The following is a 24,582-nucleotide window of genomic DNA, read 5'->3' as shown; positions in this document are numbered from 1 at the left end:
AGACGGCGTGACATTCCCAGGGTTGGATCATGGCCAGGTCATTTCACTATATGGATGGTTGTGTTACCATAGTTGCATGACTTATGTCTCGTTGGGGTTTTATTTCTACTGTACTATACGTTAATGTGGATATTATTCTCTGTCAACTTTTTTAATAGGCATTTTATCGCCTAATGTACAGATATTCCCAAAACTGTTTTTGTTTATTTATTTATTTATTTATTTATTTATTTATTTATTTATTTATTTATTTATTTATTTATTTATTTATTTATACATTTATTCAACGGGAGCTTCTAAAAATGAACACATAGAGAAAAAGAATTTTTTTTACAAAAACACACTAACATGTCAAAAAACACAACTAACCAATGGGCTTGGGGTTACAGGGGGATGTCACATTGTATAAATCGTTTGATCTTTATTGGTGGGGCATTACATAGAAAATGTAATTAGGCGAGAGTCACGTTTTACTTCGACTCATTTTATAACCTGACTGCATTATTTTGTGATTTTGACGTCCAGCTGCTGTCATCAGTTCCATATACGTCACTACCACCATTTACAAGACTATCAGAGCATATTATTCAAATCGCTGCTGACAACCACGTGCTTATCACCCATACTGTATTGAATCATTTGTTGCATCTGGTGTGCATGGGGAGAGCATCTCACAGGAATGGAGGGGGAGCAGTGTGGTAAGATAATTGGGGATAATGTGACAGAGTGCAAATGTTGACCTCGGGGGAGGGTAACATTTCACACAATATACCGATCTTGATTCCCATTGACCTTGTAATTACCGATGATCCTTATGATCGACACTATTACGGTAATAGGAGAAAATATATATTGAAATACTACATACTTTATTGTATATTAACACTGTACATAACTATATGAAAAGTCATATTCGACCATGTCTTTCCACCCGGGTAAATCTTGAGCAGAGGATGGGTAAATGTGGTGAGTATGAGATGAAGTTCCACCTTTGACTTAATTTACCCCCGGTGATTACTCCCTGGGGGCTGTAGACAGTACTAGTCAAGAGTGGTACTGCCTCTCGTACTACCCCTAGTTAAGTTGGTCACCATACTACCCCTGCTTAAGTTGGTCACTCTACTAAGCTGGTTAAGTTGGTCAGTGTACTACCACTGGTTAAGTTGGTCACCGTACTACCCGTGGTTAAGTTGGTCTCCGTACTAACCCTGGTTAAGTTGGTCACCGTACTACCCTTGGTTAAGTTGTTCACCGACGTTGTTAAGTTGGTCACCGTACTACACCTGGTTAAGTTGGTCACCGTACTACCCGTGGTTAAGTTGGTCTTCGTACTACCCCTGGTTAAGTTGGTCACCGTACTAACCCTGGTTAAGGGGGTCACGGGTAGGTTAAAGATTGGGTAAAGGTGGGTAAATTAGACTGTTCGTATAGCTAGTTCACTAAATGTAATTATACAGTTAAATATACGACTAGTGTATATCTGCAACTAGCTGCAGATACTCATCAATCATTGTTGGCAATTTGATTATCAGACTGAAAATTAAAAGATAAATATCTAACAGCCGTTTGCCTAGATGGCGTGACATTCCCAGGGTTGGATCATGGCCAGGTCATTTCACTATATGGATGGTTGTGTTACCATAGTTGCATGACTTATGTCTCGATGGGGTTTCATTTTTACTGTACTATACGTTAATGTGGAGTTTATTCTCTGTCAACTTTGTTAATAGGCAAATTATCGCCTAATGTACAGCTATTCCCAAAACAGCTTTTATTTATTTATTTATCTATCTATACATTTATTCAACGGGAGCTTCTAAAAATGAGCACCTAGAGAAAAAGAAAAAAAAATACAAAAACACACTAACATGTCAAAAAAACACAACTAACCAATGGGTTTGGGATTACAGGGGGATGTCACATTGTATAAATCGTTTGATCTTTATTGGTGTTGACCTCGGGGGAGGGTAACATTTCACACAATATAGCGATCTTGATTCCCCTTGACCTTGTAATTACCGATGATCCTTATGATCGACACTATTTCGGTAATAGGAGAAAATATATATTGAAATACTATATACTAGATTGTATGTTAACACTGTCCAGAACTATATGAAAAGTCACATTTGACCATGTCTTTCCAATGGGGTAAATCTTGAGCAGAGGATGGGTAAATGTGGTGAGTGTGAGACGAAGTTCCACCTTTGACTTAATTTACCCCTGGTGATGTCTCCCCTGGGGGCTGGATAGTCAAAAGTGGTACTGCGTCTCGTACTACCTCTGAACAGAGATGGTGGTTAGTTGGGTCACAGGTAAAGTAAGAGGTAGGTAGGTAAACTGAACTTTTCGTGTAGTGAAGCCATTTCACAATTGTACCATTGGGGAGGGGAGGGTTTAGAAGTAAGTTGTGGATATTGTGTAAAGAGAAGAGTATATAGATTTGACAAGGAGAGAGCAAAACTGGGTATGTATGCAATTAGAGCGGGTAAAAGTGAGTAAAGTAAACGCTCAGAGTAAGACATACTGTCTTTAGAATTAATTTCAGTTAGGTTATCAGTTACATTTGTTAACACAAATCTACATTACTGATAAACACCAAACTTCGTCACACTAATTAAATATGGAGTAAATTTGATATCTTAATTCGGTCAATATTAATATCTTGACACTTAGATATGTTGCCTGCGCCTCTCTCCATACAATGCCATGTATTATATACGCTATGAGGGGTTTGCACGCGCTATTCAAGGGGATGGTGTCACCTGACCGTACCTTGTGTTCACCCGTACATTCTCTCTCTATCACTCATGACGTTTAGTCTTTTGTAATATAAATTCAGTCAAATCGAAGAGGTTAACGTGTCTTTCCATCATTTCTTGATAAAAATGTTATATCAAACGTACTAACAAGACTAACTGTAACAACATAAAAGCTGTTATCTTGCGCAATGCATCATGGAACCTGAAATAGACTATTGTAATACCTATAACTCACAATAAAAGTTATAAGAGATGATCAAAAGTCATACGTGTAAAGTAAATTGTATTTTATTCAGCAACTAATTTTAACATGAAACTTATACGTGTAAAATACACATGGAATTATTACATTTGCTGTGTATGCTGATAGATGAGTTATTAATGTTTAACATTAATGTCACTTCTGATCAAACATACCAGCTACTTATACTATCTGGATAACTTATCATGAATTAAGGTCAATTTTGCAAAATTTGCAATTATATAATGGATAAAATGATTTTAGTAATTGAATGACAGATTAGGCATAACGATATCTAACGATATTGCGATCAATTTGAGCAGCACCCTCCGGCTAAAGCTAAGTTATATTAATTGGCATTGCCTTCTAAAAGGGCAAACAAACATTGACACATTTCTGTTAATTATATTAAGTTGACAGCTTACAATTTGTCCTTGATATCATATGAAAAGGTACTTCATTATCGTATGCAGAGTTTCTACAACTTACATAAATACACAGGCAAATACAAAGTAACAGTAGCATAGTTAATGTTTTGTACATTTCTACGAACCCTTTCTGTAACACCTACCGACCTAGGTTTACATGTAGTTTTTGTTTTCTTATATACTTTTTGATATTTTGGTGATACAAATACAACATTTCCCTTTGATAATAGTTATTGTTTTGCATTATTTCCACTAGTGAAGTGTATGTTTTGAAAGAGATGAAAACTAAAACTTGAAGATTGTGTGGAATTTATCATATTTGCTAAGAAAATAAAAACACAAAATGCATCAGAAAGTGTTTGACGTGTATGAACTCTTTAGGCGCAGTTAAAAGTCATATTAGAATAACATTTATTTTGAACTTTTAAGTAGTATTCTTTAGATAACTTGAAGATTATAGATCAAAGGTTAAAGGTCATAATAGACCTTGTAGTATGCTGTAAAACATACAGTTATAAGTTCTACTATCAGACACTGAAATACAGTGACATCACATCAGATTGTCACCGTCAACATCAACATCTTCCAAGGGTCCATTATCCACAGAAAGACGTATAGATGATCGACTGGCAATATTCTGTAAAGGATAGAAGTATATGTATTATTGGATAAAGTAATGCTACTGATTGCTTTCATCGTGTTACTGTACTTTTGTTTGTGGTTTTACAGTAGAAAATTGAAGGTTGATAGTGTCTGATGGATAAGGTAGTCGATAGTCGATAATGAAATAATTAACCTTTCTGCATAAGTTATTGTATGATGCATCTAGTCTCCTGACACCTCCAGTGACCCCAACTTTTATCTTTGGCACTGATCTAGAGCGATTCAAACGCCCTTTAACTTCCTCAAGTCCATGGAGTGCATATTCCATACAGAATTTAACCTTATTTGGGCAGTTCAGTCGTGTGTTCATTATTCTGATGTAGGACGATTTACTTACAGGAACAATCATGTTTGCCTTGGGGTTTCACTCATATGACATGACATTTTTACACACAATAAGACAACTTCGAATGCAAAATAAAGAAACAATTTGTATGATTGATATGGATGTGAAGCCAACTCGCCAAGTCTATATGCAATATTTTCAACAGACGGCTATTTCTACCGCACTATAACAGAATAGCAATGCTTACAGCTTTTCAATATGATTGAGTAAAGAACCATGCTGTGTGTCTTGTATTTCTATTATTGTTAGTCTGGAATTCAAATGTGTCAGTCTTTCTGTTAAAAATGTCATGTTTATTTTGAGATTATAGATCTTAGTATCTATTGTATTCTTACCGTGTTTGTGACCTCCTCACTTGTAGTGCTAGGTCGTACTTGATTGGACGAATAATAACGCGATGTTGTTGGTGCACTGCTGAAACTCAGCCCGTGTGTTAATTCGATGGTCTGTTTCTTGCGTGCAAGTTGTGCTCGTACCTGTATCATAGCAATATACATACATTAGCAATCAGAGCAGTATTACTGTTTGCATGACGTCATGAGATACTTGTTCATACAATCATAATGCACACAATTGTTTGAAGATCTCGTTTCACATTAGATATAAAGCACATATAGCCTCATTAGATATTTGACGTTTCTGTCTATTATTCCATCCGTTGCCAATTAACCTGCCCATAACTAAAAATCATCGTCTCTAGTTTATCTAGTACACACACACACACACACACACACACACACACACACACACACACACACACACACACACACACATACATACATACATACATACATACATACATACATACATACATAGTACATACATACACACACACACAGCTCATGAAACGAAACACTTGACATTCTAGTCCGGTAAAAACTAAAAATCCCAATAATTAATCTTGTTTCCAAGGAGATGCATGCATTTATAAAGGCACCAAATCTATGTATTCCTTACCTCAGAGCTGTTGAAGCAGTAAAAGACAAATATAAAGAACCCCTGTAAGGAATTCAAGATGGCGAAGACGTACTCAAAGAAGATTGTATGTCTATTGACAGACACTAAACCAAAAAGCCAGGTCATTCCAAGTAGAGGTAGAAGAACTATAGCAGCTTTTACACTGGCCCTAGAGGAGAAAGGAGTAACTTAACTTAAACTCAATGTTATAGCAAAACATTGATAGGAACTCTACAAATTAATTTGTAAGAGGGCTTCATGTAGTCAATCAGGTACCCAACTCCAAATTGCACGCTTTTTGATGCAAAATTCAAGCTTGCATTATTTTTCTAAAGTTGTGTTTATATGCAGAAAATCATTACATTTTCATCAGCAATTTGTTTCTCAGTCTTATCATTTATTAGCCTACTGTTTCATTAAGTGAATATAGGGCCATAGACTAGACTAGTTCTGCCTGAACTATTTCTATGGCCCTCACCAGGTACAGTTTGTCTCTTCTTTTCTTCTCAGTTGTGTATCATTTTCCCCTTTGTGTCTGGTGAAAATAAATAATATAAAATATAATATGAAATATCTTACCTTACTTTAGTATACTTGTCATCCTCTGCACAGTTTTGTAGTCTCGATATAACACGTACAACCATACCAAGGAATACAACGTTAGTCAATATGATGACCAATGCCGGTCCAACGAATGCCCAGATCAAACCACTACTTACAGCCAGCCAGCAACTATTGAAGTTTTAAAATAAATATAGGAACCATGTGTTTTGTGATTTATGTTTTGGCAAGTCATAAAATGGTATAATGAAGTGTAATGAAGTTTATCTTACTGTTAACGAGTTTTCAATTATGCCAATGGAATTGCTTTATCAGTCATGGATACACATGAGCGTAATTTGTTGTGTGTGAGATGTAAAAACCTTTAGACACTTTGAAGTTAATTTAAATTGGCAAACAGAATATTTTTAATTATTACCGAATTCGTTTTACAAGTAATCATAATAGTCCCGTTTACAAGGCCACTTAAAATATAATGTTTCCAACAATCCAACCAACCTTAGATTAAGTCGCCGATCACAAACATTCTTTTACTAGAAATAATACAAATAAGATGAGAGAACATCTCTGTCTTCTTGACCTTCATCTATATCTATTTTTCTGAATTATGCACGTACTTATTTTATCAAATTATCACTAAATGGGTAATCTGACCGACAATTCGTTTAACATTTTGATGAACAATCAAGAAATAAAATAAACCTGCCCCCATGATTTTCGGTAAGGATGCTATTGAAAAAAACACAAATAATTTTTTCTCGTAAATAAAGTATCATTCGTACAAACACTTTCTTCACATTAGCTGTGTGGCAAGTGAATTAATCTATGTTAAAAATTATTGTATATAAAGATGTATTGATTTTCAAAGGGGGAGATGAACTATTGAAGCAACCAAATCTTTTCTTTGTCAAAACAAAGTTATATGTACTAACGAAAGTCATACTTCGCCGATATTTAAGAGTGGCATTTCAGTCTTCAATGAAGAAACCCTGTTTGAGACATATTGAAGGCAAACATAATATCTTACTTGTTGCTAGATCCATAGTGAACGTGATCAGCTGCTACTGAAATAATCACTATAAACATTGGTACACCTGTAAAAAAAGTTGTTTTATTTTTGAAAAAATACTATTAAAAACAAATGCAATGTCTTCCAGTATTCAGTAATGTTCAAACGCTCGCTAGAATACTAACTATACTGTTATAAATTGCCTATACTCTTTCATGAAATAGGATATTATTCCCCACGGTTTCCGAAAGTAAAGGGAACAATCAGTGACATAAGGAGCCTTTCCACTACGAATCAGAGACGAGAAGTGACAAAAACCGCATGTCGTGAGTCGATATTTTCCTGCTAAATGAGGACAAATATTGTATAGAGGTATTGTATATAGCTAGGCAAGATTCATACAAGAAACCTGTCTCAGATAATGACGATTCTAAATTAATGGAGTTTTCACTAATATTTTGGGCACTCTAGAATTAATATGACGTAGAGTTCGTTGTTGTGACTTAGAGTGACCTGGTTGTGAATCTCGTATTTCCTGTTCGAATGCATAAAACTTGGTTTGTGCATTTGTAGTAGTGAATATGTCTGTTTGTTCATATTCTACAAACACGTGATATTTACCCCAGCCAATGAAGAAATAGATAGTCATTCGCTTTGTTGGATTTGAATCAAAGACTCTAACCAACTTAGCATACAGTTGAATACCTTCTACCAACATCCAACAAAAGACAGACGTAAAGAAGTAGTGGAGTAAAATAGCAACGAGCATACATGCAATCTGTAAGAGATAGAACAAATTGACATAAGTGAGAAGACATGCAACTAAAACGCCTTTTGAAAATGTTTTGTTAGATATCAACTTACTCATATTATCGTGATCCCCTGATCAGTATTGAATCACCTGTGGACAAATGTATTCTGTGCAGCTGTTCACGTAATGGTACATTAACCCAATAAAATTGATTTTTGAGTCCTCACCCAACGAGATCATAATTTCAACCTCTTTCTGCACTACGTGTGGATACAATCGAACCCTCATTAACATGTACATTATCTAGTTATTGGTATTTTAACAATTTTCTGTGAATATGTTGTTGGTTGTCTGTTCGAAAAAAAAGTAATGCCCCGATTATACCCAGTGCGGTTTTAATCGTAATGGCAATGTAACATGTGCCACTCTCTGTTCAATATGCAGTAGTATGAAATAGTTATTACACCCTTTCCTAATTTTAATTACTGTAATTTATCAATTGTTAGTAACCTTTTCATGTCATCAGCCCATTTCAAACGTCAATTTCCGCAGAGTTTGATAACTTACTTGATTACTGGTAGCTCCGATGCCAGACATAAATATCACTTGGCCAAAACCAATTGAAAAACACAGATTGATATGAATGACTCTCTCTTGAGTAAACTTCCTACGGTAAAAACAATTTTAAACAAAGCGTTAGCATGATGTGTCTGCCATTATGACGCTAAAAATAAAGAGGGTAAACTAGAAGGAGTGGTCTTTTTTCATGCTTGTCCAGCCCATGCAGTCTGTAGATCCGGGGTAGAAACCCTCCCTACTTTAGTGCAGACAACTACAAAGCCAATCATGAACAAGCAAGTGACATCTGCCCCTCATACACACTTGCTGTAAAGTAGTAAATAAAAAGAACATTAGCTGTCATAAATAGTAGATTGAGTGACAGGTTTGTTGAGAATAAAAAAAATATCACGTTTTCGCATCACTTTACACAAACTGTCCTGACCAGAAACAATTCTTTTTTGGACTTTGTAAGGATCAGCTAATAGGTTAGAACTCTGCTTTACACCACAATTCAAAAGAAAGCTAGTATTAGCAGTGTATTGCTTAAAATAGTAAATTTGGTATGCGGATGTTAAAGTCATTAGGACCACTTGGTAGTCGAATGTCTATTTGTGGATACTACATTCAATTTTGCCAATGGTCTCCACATTAAATAACTATATAGCAGGATATGGATTTTCGAATATGTGTATTGAAAAATTATCAATATAATTAATATCAAGTATAAATGTCATCACAGGTTTCTTAAAAGATAGATTGATATAAAGATAACTAGATGAATAAATTTTGTACAGGTAGATGTTATTCCCCAATATTTGTCCTCATTCAGGCAAGGACAATACGAGGGCCCTTAGGAGGCTTTGTCACTACAAGTCGCTAGACTAATAGATATAAACCCCTAGTCACCAAAATGTTCTGGCTGAATGAAGGAAAGTACTGGAGACTAACGTAATTATACCAGCTCCAGTAATAACAAAATGGGGGACTTAATGGCAATTTTGAATGCTTTGACTAATATTTTAAAATTGCATAAAGATTAATTGCATTTTCAAATGCTTGTATACATTCATGTGTGTATTTGTCAGTTTTTAAGGTTTTTAAGTTCTGCTTGTTTTAAAACGCTGTTGTGTATGTATTTTCATCTATGGGATGTTTATGAGCGTTTTTGCGTTCTTTTCTTTCCTGAAATAAAGTTTAATAGTAAAAAATGATAGTAATACTATTTCGAACACAACAGAACCAGTAATGTAGACACGCGTTGTCGTGACATAGACAGGCGACGTGGAACGATCAGTGTACAAATTCCTTTTGTCAGCTTGGCTTGTGCATGGCATAATGTGGTTTGTCGTAGAAATTGATAGAGTATGAAAACTAACCTCAGAATAAAGAATGTCAATAAAGTCAGTGTTAATGACAACAATGATATGCTGCACCCAACCAAGCTTATAATTTCAAGGGCTTTCTCATGGACTTCTCCCATCTGAAAAAAAACCAGTACTTAATCTGTCGTATGCTTGTGTGGGAAAATTTTAAAATTTACAACTTTATTTGATAATTGAAAATGAGTATGATAAAGAAAATAGACAACCCATATTATGAAATAAATGTGGATAAACTATTTGTTATTATACTTTGTTTAAATTTGGTTTGATGTAACAATTCATAGTGACCATAATAAATGGTTCCTGGTAATTACGGGAGTATGTACAAACATTGATATTTTGGTTATTCATATGGCATTTGGTATAATGTCACTTTGTACTCCTACGTGATATTATTGAACAAATAGGTATAATACCCATACCTTTATATTTCATTGCAGACCCTCGTTTTACGTGTAGGTGGTTACACACTACACTGCATGGCGAATATATCATTTATGATTTCCGTGTAGGTGGATACACACTAAACTACAATTGTTAATCTATTATTGAGATCATATAATCATGCATCGAGGATTTAATTAGCTTAAAACACACACATGACGTATTCTATGTAATTGCATAGTGGCATGTTTAAAAATGTATAACTCGAAAGGTATGAACGGTGTATTTATCTAGTAATAACCACTTCTATCATGACAACTTACATCGAATTCAGTGACTCTCATTAAGACAGCAAAACTAGTTAGATGATAACAATGACAGATAGTATATGTATCATTTGTTTCATAGACCTCACATCCAGAGGAGTTCCACAACACACGTGAGTCACTGTATAAAAATATGTATATAAGAAACCAGTGAATGAGAGCAACATACCAGTAGGATAAACTTGAATTATGTGTGTGTGTGTGTGTGTGTGTGTCTCAAGTCATAAGCATTTGACAAGCAACTTGTTACGTATGAGGATATGGTGATCCAAACAACTAATAAATGTAAACCAACAAGAAATGAATTATTCACGATGACTATATATATTTATGTATACGTTGGTTTACGTTTCTTCGTTGTATGTTCGATTTGGTAAATACTTGCCAATGCGATATAGGGCAAATATTCAAAGGGTGTTATATATATAACGGGAGTAAACAACTACCATAGACTGAGTCAGGGTTTTTATGTATACCCCAACTCACACAATGATTGTATCCATCTATGCATTTACACATTGACAAGAAAATTTTCATTTCAATACAAGCTGATGAACAGCTGAGACGAGTCAAAGAACTTAATTAGATTAATTCAAAACATCAACTATTCAATACCTATTTCCAGAGTATCTCAATGTTTACCTTATCTAACAATATATTGATTTATTGTATTTTCATTATTACATGCATTTTCACAAATATGTCAGAGAGACAGTATAACAGAGCTGACACACGTAGCACAAGTCTATGATCTTTCGGTAAAACCCTCTTTAAGCACGAAAGTCAATTGCAAGTTCGTGGTTAAGTATCACTGTGTTTTAACGTATATATTTTGTTTAGGACCATAACTGTTGTTTTATCACGTGACCTTACTTTAAAAAAAAAGCCATGTCACATTCTTCTTTATTCAAGTTCTAGAAGTACCCACCTCATATCCGGACTAGTCTGTACGAAATTACAGGTTGGCATATACGGTGAGGATGACGACATATTCTGAAATGACGTCACAGGATGTAAATGTTCGAATATGATTCTGACTGGCGAGTCGATAGGTAGTAACCCAGGCAACGATGGCGACACAGTACTTGATAGTATCACACTGTTTACCATGTCATTGTGTACACTGAAAGAAAGTATCGTGCATGAATAAGATCGAGCGTGAGAATGTTGTAACCTAGCAACAAGTAGTGACTAGGCAAAAGTTGCAGTGTGAAGACATTTTGATATTTGTGTCATGGCCATATATATTTTAACAACTTTATGTCATTGAGTACATACTATTTGCAGATATGCACAGAACCTCATTCTTATCGAAATAGTTTCCTGACATAAAATTATGATATATTAATAACGTCCGACTGCTTTATCAGCTTAGATCTGTCTGAATACATAAATCCCGATGAAGTGTTGGGAAGTAAAAATGCTGGCCACCAAATATTGCTGTTCAAAAATATAAATATGATAATTTTAACGATACCTTTAGAAATAGTATTGTTGTGTTAACCTAGCAAATCTAGTACACTAATTAGTATATTCATATACTTTCATTTTGACATATGTAACGTAGAGATACTCACAGCGAAGTACCTTACATACCTTTTGAGATTGTTGTTTATGAACCGCCCTGGTTTGTCATATCTGGCATTAACGATGTAACGAGTACCTGTGCGTAAATATATAAGTTGCTATATGTTATTTTGTTGCATTACACACACACACACACACACACACACACACACACACACACACACACACACACACTAGCTCGCGCGCACGCACGCACGCACGCACATACACTCATATATACGTATGTACGAACATACATACGTACATACGTGCAATCGCTCGTGTATAGATGCACGACTGCATGCATGAATACATACATACATACATACATACATACATACATACATACATCTATTTCTTAATGATACTTGACTGAATTACACCTGGGTTTCGTCTTTACATTGTGGAATAATGTTTACTTACCCAAAGTAAGAATGTGCTTTGGTAATATCAAGTATGATTCGTCATCGGAAGGAAACGTCACTTGATCAGTGTTGTCATTGGTAACTCTTTGAACTTGTAAAGTTAATCCTAATATTGAATAATGAAAACATATAAAATGCAATGTAATCACGTGTATGACAAAAGAAAGCTTGATAGGGTTATAACGACTTGAAGTCAAACACTGCCAGACTGATTGCCATGGTATTTGGTAGGAACATTACCTAAGGTGTGTAGATGGAAAATCATCAAATGAAAATGACTATTAGAGATCTGTGTAATGGGTAGATGGTAGATCTTGTGATCCCTTCAATGATATGCAAATTAGGTATAAAAATGTGACTTTTTGGTCTAAAATCTCAATTCCAAAACTGCTGGGCAGATCGGGCTAACATTTAATGGGGATGTAGCTGGGGATAGGTAGATGAAGAGTTATGCAGAACATGGTGATCCCATAAATGATATGTAAATTAGATCTCAAAACCTCTATCAAGGTCAAACACATATCTCGAAAAGTGGAAATTTTGACACATACTGACAACACTGACCTTAGCAACTATGACCAAGCCCTTAGCAACATCCATATGCCAGTAAACTTTGTAAAGATAACAATGTAACATTGTTGGATGGACAAGTGAATAAACACAATCCATTGCAGCCATTTAAGCGCATAGGATCAAAGCCCTTCACATTGCAACCTACATCCTACCAGGTCCCTAATTATACAGCTGGGTTGACTGAGGCACAGTCGTGGTTCAAATCTTGCCGAAGGACTTTAGCCACTCACTCAGAAACAAACAACAGGCAGCGACAGGGCTCGAACCTGCAACCTGTAGAGTCCAAGCCGGTCACGCTAACCATTCACTCATCATGACTCTACAATGTGATGTACGTGTATAGCCCACAAGTAACAACAAGGACGGAGTGATATGTAGATATCACACACTTTACAGGTATAATGGCACTATTTGTCATTCATCACATAGAATTATATATTACTTACAAAGCTAGTGGAAACTCCAGAGACGTATTTATGTTTGTTAATTATGCTTTCACACTTACCCAGTTCTTCATCCTGAAACTCTAACGTGACGACTTTGTCGTTGTCATATTTAGAGTCAAGTTCCTGAACCAATGCCATCCCGAAGACCTCAAGTACGTCCATTATATCAGTGCAATTAGATGTAGAACATTGTGCATCACTATTTGACTACGGGATACAATATCAAAGACATACATCACAGGGGTACAGACTGACTTTACACATTTTAAGGCATAATTCTGGTGCATATCCAAAAGGTACCTGTAGTATTCTATCTACTGAAACATATATTTAACCCTTATTTTCAATTGACTGAACTCAAACCTGATATTAAGATATAACTTATAAACAAACCGATAACGTAATTTATTATAAAAAATAAAAATGTCGTGTCAAGACTTACTATGCAACCAACTGTTCTAACAGCACCAGAAGACAATTCCATTATTGTGCATAGCATGCACTGACATCAACATTAAAACTGTTAGAGAGTCCAGGTTATATGGAAGTGTTTTCACTTATTAAGTAAAATGTTTATAAACTCAACATTTGTCACCTTAAAAAATGTAGAATATTACAATTGAAAATGACACATAACATTGGTTTTAGAATGGCAAATACGAAGTAACGAAGTAAATTACTTACAATAGACAATTTCACACAATATTCAACAGAAACATAACTCTGTTCCCTTTGTTAATAGTGAACATTGGAATAAATTCCGACATAGTTTAAATCTAGGATATTTATTCAGGAAACGTATTTTATGTTGCCTTTCTGCTCCGAGTCAGTTGTGAATATATTTGACATGCATTTCAATATGAATTATTCATCGTATCTTTTGAAATTTATAATATAACATGAATTTTTGATGATCTCACATATTAGATTTCTGTCACAATCTACAGCTATTCAGTTTGTGAAGTCAGTCGAGCATAGGTGATGAATAAACCTACCTGTTTAAGCGGACTTGTAATTTTAATAATAGCCTCTTTGAAAACAGTATTGAAGTCAGCAAGAACAGAGTCATTGGTTATCGGCCTAGCAGCAATTAAGGCTATCTCTGAAAACTAACATATTAACCAAAGGAATACAAACTGAAATAAACTTACATTTTAAAAAGCTATCTACCAATGATTATGGCATAAGCTTAGAACAATTCAATTGAAATAGTTACTTGAAATTGTTCTCTAAATTCTATATATAACACCATGTACTGATATTACTTTGTGACATTGTTTTAAATTATCCCTTAAAAAGTCTTTATTCTGAGTGAAACTATGATATGTTACTACTTTTCTGTGGCTCAATAAGCCCAAATGATCAAAACAGCTGGCTGGCGTACATCTGTCCTTCTGAACATAACATATGATTTTTTGCGTATAACCAAAACAGAGGATTATTTATTTTCCAAATGCACAACCATGGTGTCACGACTCTAATGTTTAACATTCTAAATAATCAGCTACAGGTTTATAAATTGAATGAAAGCAGACATATTATAAACCTAATTTAATCAATATATAAAAACTCTATTTATTAGACTATGACAAAAATATCATTCTGAATGTCATTATGTGCAAACAACTATACTTACCTTAGCATACCAGCTTGTTTGATTACCTGTTGCTGGACACATTCGAGTCAAGGATGCTGCAAGTTGATGACACTGCAGCAGGTCTTTACCTGAAATATATAGATATAAGAAGGCCATAGTTTATTTCATCACATGAAAAGTTCATAAATGCTATTTAAAGGTATTATGATATAAACACTGTACACTTGTTTTCACAACTTCAATAAACAATGTCATATCTAAAACTTACCTGTCTGAACGTCGTTATCTAAAATACATCTATAGCATGTACATGTACTTCTCCCTGTAAATAAATTATAATAGTAAGCTGTTAATACTCATGTGTGTGTATATATATATATATATATATATATATATATATATATATATATATATATATATATATATATATATGTATATATATATATATATGTGTGTGTGTGTGTGTGTGTGTGTGCGTGTATATATGCACGCACGCACGCATGCATGCATGCATGCGTGTGAGTGCATCTGCGTACGCATGTGTATGTGGGGGTTGAATGGGTGGTAGGGTGGGTGAGTGAGTGAGTGAGTGAGTGAGTGTCACAATTGGGTACATACCGTCATACAGTCTTATTGCATATGGACCATCAGTGTAGGTTGGTGGAGACACCTGTATGACATCTACAAGGAAAATATTACTAGGTAAATAATCACATACGGTATTTGTCACACCACGTTATGATTTTGTATGCTAAAAATAAATACATATTTCTCAAATAGTCAAAGATATAATTGATCACACCGAAATAATATATCATAACATGATAACGAGAAGAGAGTGTATCAATTTATTGTTTCCAAAACACCTTGGGACACATTTATAATTCAAGCGAATCGGGTGCTTGTTTCTTTAATACAGAATATGTATTTCCATTTATAATTGTCGTTAATGACTGTGTTTTCATTCAAGTGTGAACAATTATATATGTGTAATAGCATCTATGTATTATAATGGAGTGCTTGGGAGCAAAAGCCACCACTTGGTGTCATGTAAACATAATAAAACTACTTATATTAATATTCTGCAAATAATTGAATATTGATGCTATTGTATGTACAGTGGCACCATGTTTATTACCTTGTTACTACTAACAGTAAAGATGAGTTCAAAACCTCGAGATAATTATTTTATCAACAAACTAATATTTAATCAAATTATTATGAATAATTGAAAAAGGATGTTACATAACTACTTACCAGTACCATCATAGGTTGAGTTTGCAATACCATGGCAACTGCATCTATACAACCCGACATCAATGAAACAATCATTATCTGAAATGTATAATGAACATTGTTCTATATATCAGAGAACTTGAGGTTTCAATCCAGGGTTTTTTAAATTATCAGGTTACCATAATCATTTTCCAGAATCATTCCTTTATTCAGGACCAACGGTTTATCTCTGTCGGAAAACTGTTTTTACACCTACATGTTTGATGAATGATAATGTACATAGGATATTTTACATGTCTATGCATTCAATCTAACTGTTTCAATCTGCACCCCTTAGAACGTAAATTAAGTTTTAGTATTTTGGTTATCGGTGGCCGAGTGGTTAGCTCGTACGCCTCGTACCTCTGCAGCCTGAGTTAGAACCGGCTGGTTTGATTAAATTTACCACTTTTCAAATAAAAAGAGTGTCGTTCAGTTTAACTCTATCGAACAAGGCAGGTTTTCCCCGGGTACCCCGGTTTCCTCCTGCATTAACACTGAACTTTACTTCTGTTATTGAGCAATGCCTGCTGGGAGGTTAATAAATAAATAAAATATCGCAATATATTGCTTAAACAGAACTCACCAGAGGTACAGCCTTGAGGTCTTGTGCATACACAATGGTACGACCCCTTGGTGTTGATGCACAGATAATCATTCCCACATATATTACCGTTACTACACTCATCAAAGTCTGTGAATACAATGTGGAAATTATCAGTTAATTAGTTTTGTTTGCGTATCGTTGACATTCCTTAACATATCCCTTTACAGATCTTGCTCTCTTATCACATGTCAATGGGGTAAACTATTTGTATTTAGTAAATGTTATGGAGGTGGAGGGGGTGTACTTGAATGGATAATAGTGTGCGTTTGTGATTGTGATTTATTCAAATTACAATCACTAACACTGCAAAGAGTAAAAACAAGGGGCCAAAAATATTCATTTCAACCAGAAAATAGGGGTCAAAAGTCTACATTCAGTCTTGGAAGAATGTGAAATTCGGCAATTTGTAAACCACGTTGTAAGGTAAAACGTGATATGTGATTAAGTAACAATTACCATTAATCAATGTAGTAGCAGTGTCGGGACTGCGTCCTTAACACGCCTTGTTAGATTTGGGTCCCTTATCACTTATTACAGCATTCTAACTCGTGTTTTAGAAATATATGAACATAGCGGAGAGTAGAGAAACGAAATTGAGGGAAGGTAACATTTTAGAAATTAGGATCACACTTGATTTTCCCCGGCCCCCTGTAACGACCGAAGGCTCCCTAATTAACATACCTAGAACAGTTAATGTCGCATTCTCTGCACGAATGAGAGGGATTTGACCAGAAGCTGTAACTTCACACCAATAGGTGGCGCTGTCATTGAGTTGAGTGTCGTTTATTTGTAAGTTAAATTCCTCCTCCGATGCACTCCCACTGATACTAAAACGTTCAACGTCACAAGTTGTGTCGTCAATAATATAATCGATACTGATACGAGTATTGTTCTTAAACCACTCCACGTCACCATTTTTGTGTACTACATCACATTCCAGGAGTACATCATCATGTTGTGTCACTGTTCTGTTGACTGGCTGGCGCTCAAATCTCTGGACTACAAGATTGAGTGTGAAATGAAGGTAATACATGTATCAGTCTTTTGTATACATTAGTTTTACATTACTGATGTAAACATATAGTCTTTAGTCATATAGCCATGATTCATATGAGATACTTTTATCACAATTCCTTTTACAAACATGTTGTACAATATCGAACAACATGTAGAGCTCACATTAGTTACAAAGTTTCTGTTGGCATACTCGTTCACTTCTAAACAACACATTTGACGGCAGACAGCTTCTAAGTTTTATTTATATTACGTGTGTATTTAGACAGACTTTTGAAGAAAACGATTCTATGATAGATATGACGACTCAAGCAACCTTCATGTACTTGATCGACTTGTGCTGGTGTATGGAAATGCACGAGATGTCATACTTACGAGGCGTAACAGACAGCGTGCTTTCCCTGGAAAGAATAGCAACACTGTTGTCAGCAGCATCTACCGTACAGACATACACCCCTGTATCATCTGGTAGAGTAGGTGCAATATGCAGATTGTATTCACCGTTTATCGTTACACCAATGATAGTATACCTGTCAGCATTACTAAGCATGACGTCATCATTACTTAGGTCCACCCCGTCCGCTACCCAATGTACGACGCCATCTTTGTTATCCACTTCACAGTGGAGTGTTGTGTTATGACCTTCAACCTTTGTTGTATTCAATGGTTCTGTCCTGAACGATTGTGGTGGTAATGCTGAATACAATAAAAATAATTCACTTTCAACATGAATCAATGGCACAGCGATAATTTGCAATATGGATGAAGGCAAACCATGGATAATGTAATACAAATCTCTACTTATCTCAACTTAACTCATCCAGTGTTACAAGAGGCCATCCCTAAGATTCATGAAATTTAGATGTTCATCACGAGATGAAAGAATTTGCCTGCCTGTGTCGGCACATTACAAACTCTAAACTCTTCCAAGAACAGCTTAAACATATGATGCGGAAAATTGAAAGTATTCTTCGACCATTAACCTCCCATCACTTCTCTCAACATAAGTTATGCTTTACCTAGATGATCGTATAGCATAATATATGATATGATATGATGTGATATGACGTTATACAACATCATATACGATTTGATATGATATGGAATGATATATGATATGCTAGATGTCATATATGATATGCTAGATGTGATATGATATGACATGATGTGATGTTAGATATATGACATGCGATATGACATATGATATATGATATGCTATATGATATGATATGATATGATATGATATGATATGATATGATATGATATGATATGATATGATATGACACGATGTGATATGATACATGAGATGCGATATGATATACGATATGATTATTATATTATATTATATTATATTATATGATGTGATGTGTTGTGATATACGATATGATAATTGACACACATTGTGAGTATATGTTTTGCTTTAATATTTAAAGATATTTAATAGATTGGCTCAATATGACAGACAACGAATATGAAATATATAAACCAACAAACTAGATGTCTCAGATCTGATTTACTGTAAAAGTGTATATGATTTTTACGTCCTTGTATATTGTAACCGTCGTCGTAACCACTTACGGCAGCGCTTAACAGACGCCACCAAACTGATAGCGAACATATTTCTTGGCTTACGAAAAAGACCTTCATAATACCCGTTTGACTCTATAAACGGTTTGTATCTTAATCGAAAGTTTAGCTGGTTAGGTTTATTGTAGTATGTTTGTGATTAGTTTTAATATTGCATTTTATCAGCCTAATGCTGAACAGAGGGAAGTGTGGGGGCGCTCATAACATGCATATAAGCTTTACAAAATAGTCAGCATCGACTATGTGGGCTATCAAAGTAATTCAACAAATTTCACCAGTTTTTATTTGTATCTACATATGTTCTGTCGATCTTGTTGTTATATTGACATAAACTAAACTAAAGCAAACCAAGCACCAATCGTCTGTCTCGTAGTATAATTAAGGTCAACGTGATTGCTACATGCTTGAATACATATATAAGGTATAAAGTTTGCTTTTCTCAATGTAAACGACCTGCAACTTGGATGTTTACTCCTGATGCACAATTCCACGATAGAATCATGCATACTTTACTTTGGTAGATTTATGCGGATCTTGTCATATTTGTGTAGCAATGATTGACAGCAAATTGAAGACTATATGTGTCAAAGAGTGTTAAAATGCCAATAACTAGATATTGCACATGTTAAGCATTGTTCGATCTTATCCATGAGTACTACAGTAACAGGTTTAAATCAATCGTGATTTCCGTTGTGAGCGCTGATTTTTGGGTGCTGTCCCAAAAATCAATTAGATCCAATGATCGAATTGCTTATGAGCAAATCTAAAGTCTCCTTAAAGGCACGGCGACTATAGAACCCTCTCTAGCCTTTACTTCCGTACATCCTCATACCGACATTCAATTAGATAGTGGTTTGAGCGTACACAGAACTCACACCACATACATCCGAGCTACTAATAGAAACCACGTTCTTTTCGATCAGAAGTTGCAACACATTGAATACAAAGTGAAGTTTTACAAACACAAATACAATTTACTTGCATGGTAATACGCATGCGTACTCAATGAACGGAAATAGGATTGTAACACGAGGATACGAATTTCATGGCAAGTAAATAAAACGTTGGTCCAATATGTAGTCGATCAATGTCAATATAATATTGGTCCAAAATGAAAAGAAGTTAATCAATGCAAATATAATTTACGGTATACAAAATCAACTCATCAATAACAATATTGAAAATAAACTAGAAATACAGCCTTAAAAATACATATAAACATCCACATAAATGGACACTAATGAACAGCAAAATGAACATTGAGTTTTTACACAGATGTGCACTATTTGAAGAATAGAGATGTGTAAACTGGCAAATGAAAACAAATTATATTTTATGAATACGAATTGTATTTAATCCATGAATGTGTGTTTTATTGAATATTGCAACACGTGACTTGCCATATTTATTTCATCAACAGTCACTTGATTCTTTCTCAAATAACAATTTTTCTGTTTAGATTGTTGAATGTTTTTTGTCCAAATTTGTTTCTTTGTTTTGTGGGAGAGCTATGGACAAGGCATAATTTTTGGCAAGTACCGTCTGAATCTAGAATGCGTCAAAAGTGTACCGATTCTGTACTGCATATTTAAACAAAACTGTCTATCACGAAGACGAAAACATCCTACAATTGAAGCTTTATCAACAGTGTTATCGTGTGTCACGATTGACGTTTTTGAAAATCAGAGAGAATCTGCTCTTTTATACTTTATGTTGCTGTTATATCTATTGATGAACACTAAAATGACATGTGAAATGTGTAGGCGAACTTCGATATTTCATATCACAGCGTGAAATCATGGTAAAGTATGTTCAATAAATCATGACGTTGTCAGTCTTGTTTCTATTAGCAGGCTTCATCTTGTTGTAAAATGAATCATTTGTATGAAACAAAGGAACATAACACTTTGACAGTTACATAAAAGACGATTAGACTGAGGACAATATTACCATATATAATTTTATAAAGTAATGATATCTATGTGTCACTCATAATATTCTACTAAGACTATAAACTTATACAGACAACAATAAATGATACTTAAACGTATATTGATACCTAGCTTGATGTCTGTATACTGTATGGTGGATAGATATTAAGATGGACACACTTAATGCATAGTCCGTGAAATAAGGAGAATAACTCAGTCGGTATTGATCAATATAACAATGTACAAATATCGTTGTCACATGAGTTCATCTTTTAACACAGAAATTCTGTTTTCAGTTTTTGACTACAATAGTCGTAGATATGTATGGTGCTCTAACATTTAAATATTTATATGATGAAATATTATAAACTGAAATCAGTACTATTATCAATTAAAAGATATTTTTTGTAAGTGTCCTGAAACAATGCAAGGCTGGCAATACTTAACAGTTTTGTATTTCAGGCCGAAGTTTTGTTATTAGAATCATGCCTTCCACGGTGTTGAAATTCCGGAATACGTTTTGCTACATATTTCAAATTTAAACACCAAATACTCATTTCAGTGGGTGGACTTTTTTTAATGGAATACAACAGAAAATAGAAGATATCACACGTATTACAGCTGTTGTCGACGTAAAACCCAATCCCATCCAACCCTTTTGATGATATTCTAAAGTTATACAACTGCCTAGGTGTCTGATGGTTTTGGTCAAAAATCAGGTTATTGAATCTATGACAAGTAAACAGCACAAGAAAAAAGGCACCGTAACCTAAAGTAAAGTTTATAAGCTATGTTCGTAAGCAAAGCTAAATTTACCTTACCTGTTACTGTTATTGTCACTGTCTGTGAAAAAGAAGGTCCAGTTGTTTCGACACATTGATATTCTCCAGAATCACTAACAATAACATCAAAAATATGAAGATTGTAATCTGTGCCTGCTGTTGGCGATAAAACCGACTGTCTTGAATTGCTGTTTCCATTCATTGTATTGTCATAACTAATATCCACACTGTCCTTGTACCAGATAACTGTCCCAACCTTGTCACCGATAGCACAGTACAGGATCACATCATCTCCTTCTGAGTATGTACCACCAATCGGTTCGGTTATGAAGTATGGAACACAATCTATACAGAGAAAAATGAACAAGGTAAGTAAGTACATGAATGTGACTATTGTAGTAACAATTAACTTATTAATCGTTATGAAACAACATAATCGCCGCCACCACCACCACCACCACCACCACCACCACCGCCGCCGCCACCGCCGCCGCCGCCGCCACCACCACCACCACCACCACCACCACCACCGTCGTCGACGTCGTCGTCGTCGTCATCATCATCATCATCATCATCATCATCATCATCATCATCATAATCATCATCGACACGAACAACAACAACAACAACAACAACAACAACAACAACAACAACAACGGCAGCAACGAAGTCCAAATATATGACCTACTGGATATCCGACTTATGTTGAATACCTACCGATTTGTCTGATTACTAGCAGTAATGTACATACAAGTCCGAGTACGATCAATGCCATATCTGCTTGCTGTATTTTCCATGTACTGTCGCTCAGTTTCCCTTCATTCTATGTACCTCAAATCACAGTATGATAACACGTCGGTGACCGCTTGCAGTATGGAACCCAACGATACGCTGGTTATGGTTGGATAGCGAATAATGCATCTAGATATATTAGAGTAAAACTGGATTGAAGTTGAATGTCCACGATGCATAATTTCATAGTCGTAATTTAATCAAGGAGGCTGTTTTCATTGAAAAACACCTTCTTTCATTTTAGTTCATTTCATTTCATTTCAAACTAATTGCGTTTCCTAACAACTATGTTTGAGGAACCTAATTAATTGAAACCGTCAATATCTATCTATACATGGTTTGTTGGTCGTTGAAATGAAATGCCTCTAGAGAAAGGGAACACGTCGTTGGGAGAAAAGTAGTAACAATGTGATAAACAGCTAAACATAAACATTAACACACATCTAATTATTGTGTTGAGCAATTTGTGACGTCACAAATTCATACCGTCTTGCTTCTCTCTAATCATTGTTACAGGAGTTGTAGTATAGCAAACCGCTTTCAAATAGCATGTATCAATAATTTATAAGCACATATTAATTTTTGCAACACAGTAATGTGAAGAATTGTGAATGCATGAAGTTGTTAGACTCTTACTTTGACAACATTTTGAACAACCGAGTTATATACATTCATACTGCGTCCATTCACAATTCAAAAATCTACATAATAACATACACTGTGGGGTTCCATATCAACTGAAAAACACATTTGAAACTTTATTTTTCTCTTCGCAGTCAGTGTTGGGCGTGTAATTACGTGGAGTTGGAGTTATACTTACATAAACACGAAGCATAATGTTGACAGTGGTAGACAAATCAAAGAAGTGACATATTCGTCCCTGAATGCAATGTGTCAATGAATGTTTATTGGTTCAAAAGTCCCGGGCAATTCTAAATGACAATATCTTTTAATCTCCTAAACTAACGAAAAATGTTGGCACGTTTGGATTAAATTGACAAAAGTTGGACTCAATCTGGTCGATATATTTGTATTATATATTCATCTGATAAATCATGTCATCATAATTTGATTAGTATTCATTTGTAGAGTAGACCAATTAGGTACTTCTTTGTACAAATTAGGAATTGTGTAAAACTTGCTTGGCTGCTAAATTGATTGAAAGGCCGACTTGCAGCTTTGTATATAATCTTAGTATAGTATAGTATTTTACCACAAATGCCTTCCATAATGACATCAAACATCCCGCCGTGTTGAATCGAATAAACACTTTCACACATACATATGCACACGTACACGGCATCTACAAACCTACCTACCTACATACATACATACATACGTACGTACGTACACACGCACGCACGTACGCACGTACGGCGCGGGGAGGGAGATATGGAGGGGCATGAAAACAATTCAGGGTTCAAAAGGGGGGGGGGTGACAATTCTGATGCTTATGATTTGAACCAAATTAAATCACATGAGCTGTCGTTTACCGAGTAAGTTAAAAAACATTCTCGAAGATATACCTTCTAAAACTTACATTCAGTGCTGAGTTGGATGGAAGCAACGCGAATGTATTGGTGTATGCCTTCCTCTGTCTGTCTGTCTGTCTGTCT

General features: G+C 35.1%; 1 protein-coding gene across 1 annotated transcript; it reads right to left on the bottom strand.

Annotated features, from left to right (window-relative positions):
* Nucleotides 1-3,981: 3,981 nt before the first annotated feature.
* On the bottom strand, nucleotides 3,982-22,949 carry LOC144439960 (adhesion G protein-coupled receptor L4-like). Its single transcript, XM_078129193.1, has 23 exons — nucleotides 22,892-22,949; nucleotides 22,214-22,519; nucleotides 18,250-18,570; nucleotides 17,542-17,859; nucleotides 16,831-16,947; nucleotides 16,236-16,313; nucleotides 15,597-15,659; nucleotides 15,247-15,300; nucleotides 15,018-15,106; nucleotides 14,377-14,490; nucleotides 13,441-13,588; nucleotides 12,361-12,468; nucleotides 11,968-12,034; nucleotides 11,300-11,494; nucleotides 10,369-10,492; nucleotides 9,656-9,759; nucleotides 8,286-8,385; nucleotides 7,589-7,745; nucleotides 6,986-7,052; nucleotides 5,977-6,129; nucleotides 5,398-5,566; nucleotides 4,776-4,916; nucleotides 3,982-4,068 (listed from the first exon to the last, which is right to left on the bottom strand). The coding sequence occupies exons 1-23, from the start codon at nucleotides 22,947-22,949 to the stop codon at nucleotides 3,982-3,984; spliced, it is 3,138 nt and encodes a 1,045-aa protein (XP_077985319.1).
* Nucleotides 22,950-24,582: the final 1,633 nt, after the last annotated feature.

The sequence above is a fragment of the Glandiceps talaboti genome, chromosome 9 (assembly GCF_964340395.1).
Source record: "Glandiceps talaboti chromosome 9, keGlaTala1.1, whole genome shotgun sequence".
Lineage (NCBI taxonomy): Eukaryota > Metazoa > Hemichordata > Enteropneusta > Spengelidae > Glandiceps > Glandiceps talaboti.
The sequence above is the reverse complement of the archived record's forward strand: the minus strand, read 5'-3'. Positions and strand labels throughout refer to the sequence as shown.